Here is a 7,260-nt window from a genome sequence, read left to right as displayed (position 1 = left end):
AAAGAGAGTGATTTGGAAAGCATCTGCCCCACAGGTAGGGGGAGGGTGTGGGACGGGGGTACACTGGGGTTTTTGGAGGTGGAGAATGGGCACTGGTGAAGGTACGGGTGTTTTATTGTATGACCGAGACTTAAACCCGAATGCTTTGTAACTGCTCTCACGGTGATTCATTAAATAAAATTATAAAAAATGAAAAAAAAGGTAAGGTGGAGTGCATGCCCAATTCAATCAGCTAATCAGTGGCTGAATAAATAGCAGTACTCCTACATAAAAAAGAAACCAATAAAAGAGGTGAATTATCTATTTAAAGAATATATTTCACTTTCAAAATTATATAAGATCCAAGGAAATAGAAGTTCATATTGTTCAAGAACTGGAAGGACTAACATTGTTAAAATGACCATTTTATACAATGTTAATTACAGATGCAAAGTGAGTCCCATGTAAATTCCTATGGCATCCTCAAGGATATATAATAAATATTTCTAAAATGAATATGAAACCATAAAATTCCCCAAATAGCCAAAATAACTCTGAGGGAAAAAAAGATGGGAGTTCTTGGGCTCCTCGACCTTAACTTTTGCTATAGCACTATAGAAAACAAAATATTATGGTACTGAAACAAAGATAGACTTTTAGATTAGTGGAATAGAAGTAAAAGTCCAGATATAAACTTTCAAATGTGACAAAGGGGGTAGTTGTGTAAAGTGGAACAAAGGAAAGACTAAGAGATGGTCTTGTTTTCTTATTTATTTATTTATTATTTTGCACTATGATTTGTAACATTGCTAATGTCACTTTCATGCATACATAATCTCAATACAACACTCACCACCACACTGCATGTTTCACTTTACTAGTGTCCCAAGAATCCCTCCAATTCACTTTGTTCCAACCCCTTCCCCACCATCCTCCTGCTAAGCTCACTTATGTAGACAGACTCTTCAGTTCTATTTCTTATGACCATCTATTGCTCCCTGACTAGGTTTTTTAAAGAATTTTTGGCGTAATAATAATTTTGAATTCAGAAAATTCTTATGTATTAAATTAATTTTATTTAATATCTAAGTGAATCTTTTCCTTTTTTCTGTTTGACATTAATTTGAATTTTCAAAGTCTGAGAGGATGCTTGACATAATTTTTATCTTCTTGATAAATCATACATATTTTGTGACTCTGCATGTTGTCTATTTTGAAAACTGTCTTGTTTTGTCTATTTTGAAAACTGTGCACTGGAGAAGAATGTGTATCTTCTATCTGGGGAGAAAGGGTCGAATATATATTTGTTAGACCCTTCTCCTTCATTTTCTTCTTCAAGGTCAATGTTTTCTTCTCCCACAATTCAGTGTATCTTCTCATTTCAGAAGCCAAAGAGCTAACTCATAATTAAGGGGATTGTGATTTGGAAATATAAGAGAGGAACCTGCAGAATAAACTGAGAAATTCTACAATTTTTAATCCTTAATAAAAACATTAAATTTTTATTTTTTTGCAAGTTACAATTTAATACTATGCCAAAAACTGTAGCTGAGAACTAAATAACCCACTTTTGTAAAGAGATGATTGTTCTTTGGGAGCAAATGGTTTATAAACAGATTTGAGAGTATTTTATCCCTTTGTAATAAAATAATGTTATAAAAAAAGACAGCCCACATATCAAACTTGCTTATGAGTTTCTTTTCAAATCAGCATCATTCTTTTCACACATAAACTCCATATTATAGATTTAGATTCTAAAAACCTGCCATATACTTTGTATATATTTTTATATGGTTAAAAACAGGATTATAAAAATAAACATCTTATGTTCTATTCAAGACAAATTTTCTAACTAATCCTCTGAATAAAATAAGAGAAAATATCAAGCATGCACCTTTCTCTTTCACTATGGAACTTACCAAAAATAGCACATGAGTGACTTTTATAAGGATTTGAGAATTTATGCTTCTTTTTTTTTTTAAAGGCTTAAAATGTATTTTAATAAGGTGATGCTGCTTTACTGCTCCATATCTCAGAAAAACTCCAAAGATTATCAGGGACAAATCAAACATGGCACACTAATAAAAAAAAATGAACAGCATAACTACCTAAGACAGGCAAGCTGAAGAGCTACTGTCTGACCTTTAGCCTACAGCAACCCTATTTCCAAGATTGTACTGGGCCTATCAAGAAAAGCTGTGACAAGCAACACCATAGACAAAATTGGTGATCCATGGGTTTTTCTTTACCCAAGAAAATAATGAAGGAAGTTAACACAAGATTTTTTAAAGATATACTAAAATGAAAATCTCTAAGAGAAAATGTCTTCCTTAAGACATGAAAGGGTAATATATGGGATATAACAGAACCAGTACATATGTTGTCTGTGACCTCTATGGACATTTGCTGGAATTCCCACCTGGGAGTGAATGGAGCAATGGGGCTAAGGTCATGGGGGATGTTTGGTTTTAGTGGTATACGTGGCAGTGTCGTTGGGGTTGCAGGGTATGAATAAGCAAATAGAACAAGATGGACAAATGGAATGATCATGAGTAATGGGGCTCTAACTGGATCCATTTTGTCATGGTTCCCTTAGGCTCAACAATCACATGAGACTTCAGGAATGCACCACACAGAAACAATATACCACACAGCATTGATTTGTAATGATCTCCCCTCCCTTGCCCTCTGCCTCCAGCAGACTCCCTAGATAGAGTACTACAGGCAGGGAAGACCTAACTATTGGGAGGAATCCCTAACACTTTTCCAGGGTAGAATTCTGGCTAGTCCAAAAAGGGTCCTTTTCTTTAAGGGTTTTAGGAAACTAGACAATGCAATTTTATTAGTATCGGCGACGTTTGTTTGGAGCAAATTCAGCTCCAGGAGCTGCACGGTTGAAAGCAGAAGGGGTTCCACCAATTGCCCCAATTCCTTCCATTGTAGCAGCCTGGCCAAAGCGCTCAGTCGTTGGTGAGGTCAATCCCAAGGTTCCATCTGGCATCATAGTGGCAGGTCCTGGAGGAGCTGGGGTACCAGCCGGTACAGGAGCAGGAGGCATGGCACCTCTGTTGTTTATGCCCATAGCACCTCCCATAGCCATCTGACCCATCCGCAGCTCCTGTTCTCTATTATGGGCACATGGGAGGTATACCGCATCAGGGAAGGTTCCCTTGAATCCTTCCTGCTGTCGCCGCATCATTTCTTCCTGTTGTCTCCGCATCTCTTCCTCACGGCGCCTACGCTCCTCCTCCTGCCTGAGCTCCAGTTGCTTCCGTTTATGCACTTCTTGATTATGGAGCTCTTCCATTCTTCGAAGTTCTTCTTGGCGCCTCATCAAATCCTGCCTCATGAGCATAACCTGGTGCTCATGACGAGCAGCCTCCATCTCCATTTCCAGCTTCTCACGAGCTTCCTTGATATTACGGTCCACCTGGTCTTGCTGCTATTTCTCCATCTCAATGAGTGCCTTCCAGCGCATGGCATACTCATACTCAAATGAGCCAGGCTGGGCAAATCTGGGTGGTTGTTCTCTTTCCTTGTGAAATTGCTGGTTCTTAATAACCAGTTTTTCTGGTAATCCCTCTTCATTATCTAACTGGTCCATGGGCTCCACAGTCACAGGCCTTGGAAATGTGGTTAGCAGGAAAGAGTCTTCACTACATCTGTCCAGAGCTTTCCGGGCAGCTGGTTTCCCTGAGAATTCAACAATGCCTTTTCCAGAGGGCCTTCCTCGATCATCCACAATGACCACAGCCCTCTCTACCTGGCCAAACACAGAAAAGGCTTCCTCCAGCAGTTCATTGGACACATATTGAGGAAGGTTTCGAACTGTGAGGGATGCACTATGACAAGCAAAGCCCACACGAAGCTGCTTGCCACGGAGTGGCATGTTGTCCAGCTCCACTTTGGCAATCTCGGCTAGAGTTCGTGTTTCCAAGCGAATAAAGCCAAAGCCCTTATCCTTATGAATGAAGACTTCACCAGCTTTCCCATATTTCTCAAATAGTTTCCTCATTTCCTCCTCAGTGATATCAGGAGGAAGATTGCCCACAAAGAGCCGGCTACGCTGGGTAAAGGTCTTCTCTCCTGGTTTTCTAAAATTCTTAAGGTCAATTGTCAAGCCTTCATTTTGGCTGCTGGCTTGTTGACCATTTGCAGGTATTAGTGGCGGCTGCTGTTGCTGCTGCTGGTGGTGCTGTTGGTGATGATGCTGTTGATGCTTTCTTGGAGCATGGTTTTGCTTCTCCAAGTTAAAGGTTTTATTGCTCTGCATTCTTGCACCCCTCCACCGACTGGTCTCTCCTCGGAGTAACGGCGATGCTGAGAATTTATGCTTCTTTAAAAAAATTAATTAGAAGTCTCTGCTTCTGCAGCACTGATTTCTTAGAGACTTCTGCGTCACTAGAATGACTTCCTTCTGCAGGTTCATCTTCAGCTCTCCCCATTCTTTTCCTTTTTCCTGAAGTCCTGCCAATTCCCACATATCAACAATTAACAAAGTACTCTGGTACCTAAGGACAAATTACTTCTTGCAGTTGTGCAAGGCAAAACAATCAGGTGATTCTCTGATACTCTGTATTCTGACAGACATCCTCTGTGATGGTTCCCATAGTTGCCCTCACCAGTTGATGATGCCTCGGTGTGATTGATCTCTAAGTAGGGGTAGGAACTGTGACTTAACTTCTAGCCAATATAACGTAATAGAGGTGATGGGATGTTATTATCTTGAGTACACTATATTTAGTGTGTTATTCTTCCCTAAGTAGGGGTAGGAACTATTACTTAACTTCTAACCAATATAATGTGGTACAGGTGATGGGGGCTGGAGCGATAGCACAGCAGGTAGGATGTTTGCCTTGCATACGGCTGACCTGGGTTCGATTCTTCCATCCCTCTCAGAGAGCTCGACAAGTTACTGAGAGTATCCCACCTACACGGCAGAGCCTGGCAAGCTCCCTGTGGTGTATTTGATGTGCCAAAAAACGGTAACAAGAAGTTTCACAATGGAAACGTTAATGATGCTCACTTGAGCAAATCGATGAACAATGGGAGGACAGTGCTACAGTGCTGCAGGTGATAGGATGCTAGTCTCTTGATTACACTACATTATATAATTCTCCACCCAGCCTGGGGACTAGTTTCTCATTCGGTGAAATAAATAACCACCTTGGAAAACCCTCATGGTAAGGGCCTATATACACTGTAGGTAGCTTGGTGGAATCAAAGTGGTTTCCACATTTCAGGCTTTAAGAAGCTGGACCAATCAGTCCTAAAACTGGACATGAATGCTACAATCAAACTGAATTATCTTAGAAATAATTTTTTCTACTATGTCTCCACATGAAAAAGCAGTCTGAAACAGCTGTTTGGGACACTAAGGAGTGAACCTAACTAAGTCATGTTTGAATTCGTAATCCATTAGAATTGGAACATTTAACAAAAGAGCTGGAGAGATAGCATAACAGGCAAGTTTTTTTTTTGCCTTGCACTTAGCAAACTTGGATTTTATCCCTGGGACCCTATATGGTCCTTTGAGCCCTACCAGGAGTGATCCCTAAGCATAGCCAGGAGCAAGTCCTGAGCACCACTGAGTATGGCCCAACAAACAAAACTAAATAAATAAAAATAAAAACACATTGCATTTTGTCACCAAATGTGGTTAATTAGTTATGTGACAAAAAAGCTAGTAATGTCTTCCTCTGAAATCTTCAACTGGAGATCTCCCATTCTTACTGCTCTGTCTCTTAATTGCTTCACTGCATAAATTCCTCCAGGCCCCAACTCCCTTTCTTTTTATCAACATCTTAGCTTCCTCCTAAACATAACAATCTTCCATATTCAACTTGGATTCATGAACCATTTATTCACCTAATTTATTGCCATTGGTTTTTTTTTTTCCTTTTCATTTATTTCTTTTTGGCTTTGGCTATACCCAGCAGAGCTCAGGAACTAGTTTTGGTTCTGTACTTGGGTCCACACAGTGCCTGGGACAGAATATGGCCACCTTCATACAAAGCATAAGCTTCAGTCCATTGAGTGTCTCTCCCATCCTCTTGTCAGCGTTCCAATTTTTTCAGTATCAAAAGCCTGGAAAATCCCCAAATCTGAATTTATCCGACTACTTTCCTCCTCCATCTTTACCTTGTTATCACAAAGGAAACCATTCCACTGTACAAATTGTTGATAGTGAAAATTCAGTCATAGAAATATGTTGTATTTAAAAATAAGCAACAATATATGAGTGTTTTGCAAAGAATATTTTAAAAGCTTCTAACAAAGAAATATATGCAGATTTGAATGAAAATTGTTTCCACTAGTGAATAACACATGAAAGGGTGATTTCCTTAAAATTTCGGTAATGTTATTTCCAGTATATATTTTTTTTTTTAATTTTTATTAGTGAAACACCGTGAGGTACAGTTGTAGACTTACAAATTCTTGTGCTTGGGTTTCAGTTATACAATGATTGAGTACCCATCCCTCCACCAGTGCCCATTCTCCACCACCACTAATCCCAGTATCTCTCCCACCCTCTATCCCCCCCCCCCATTCCACCCTGCCACTGTAGCAGGGCATTCCCTTTTGTTATTTCCAGTATATTTTTGAAGCCTTATGAAATATTAAAGTTATCCTTACCTTGGAGTACACAGAAAATTGTAACTCCAAGATTCTTTCCCTATGACTCCATAGCATAGGCCTTCAATAATCATTTTGGAAATAGCAGTACTTTTGTGTTACTTAGTGGAAAAAAATAACTGGGGGTTCTAATTCACTTTGATGTAGATATTTTCAGTTAGAATGCCATTGGCTCCGAAGGACATAATGTAATTTTGTTCAGAGTCTTGAGCATATGAACAATAAAGCTAAAAATTTTGTCAAATGAATTAGATTTATTGTTCTTTGTTATTATATTCACAAAATCTCTCAGAAGTGTTCTTTGTTATATATTCACAAAATCTCTCAGAAGTGCTTTTCTTTATACAGATGTTCCTAACTGTACCGTTTCTTTATTTTAATTTTTTCCAGCTAGAAAAACTAAGAAATAGACAGGTAACACTATTTCAATGAATGTTGTTTTAAAATATTCATCAAACCACTAATTACAAAAAATTCTATTAAATAATTAGCATTTTATTTTCAAAAAGCTTTGTTCTCTGAACGTTAACATTTTTTCCAAAGCTATGGGTATGAATTCCCAAAATAAGTAGAATAATATGTTGTTTGTATTAATAAATATGGTAGGAAGTTTTTTTTTAATTTCTTTGATTTTGACACAATATC

At 38.6% G+C, this 7,260-nt stretch overlaps 1 protein-coding gene across 1 annotated transcript; it reads right to left on the bottom strand.

Moving 5' to 3' along the window:
- Window positions 1–2,255: 2,255 nt before the first annotated feature.
- LOC130026919 (non-POU domain-containing octamer-binding protein-like) lies at window positions 2,256–4,252 on the bottom strand. The gene has a single exon (XM_056117654.1). It carries the CDS (start codon window positions 4,250–4,252, stop codon window positions 3,422–3,424), a length of 831 nt encoding a protein of 276 aa, XP_055973629.1. The 3' UTR covers window positions 2,256–3,421.
- Window positions 4,253–7,260: the final 3,008 nt, after the last annotated feature.

This window comes from Sorex fumeus, unplaced genomic scaffold, assembly GCF_029834395.1.
Source record: "Sorex fumeus unplaced genomic scaffold, SorFum_2.1 ptg000035l, whole genome shotgun sequence".
NCBI classification, from domain to species: domain Eukaryota; kingdom Metazoa; phylum Chordata; class Mammalia; order Eulipotyphla; family Soricidae; genus Sorex; species Sorex fumeus.
This window is presented reverse-complemented; position numbering and strand designations above follow the sequence as displayed.

Bases quoted from the DNA above. Each gene is read 5' to 3' on its own strand.
- LOC130026919 (XM_056117654.1), bottom strand. From the start codon at position 4,252: ATGCAGAGCAATAAAACCTTTAACTTGGAGAAGCAAAACCATGCTCCA.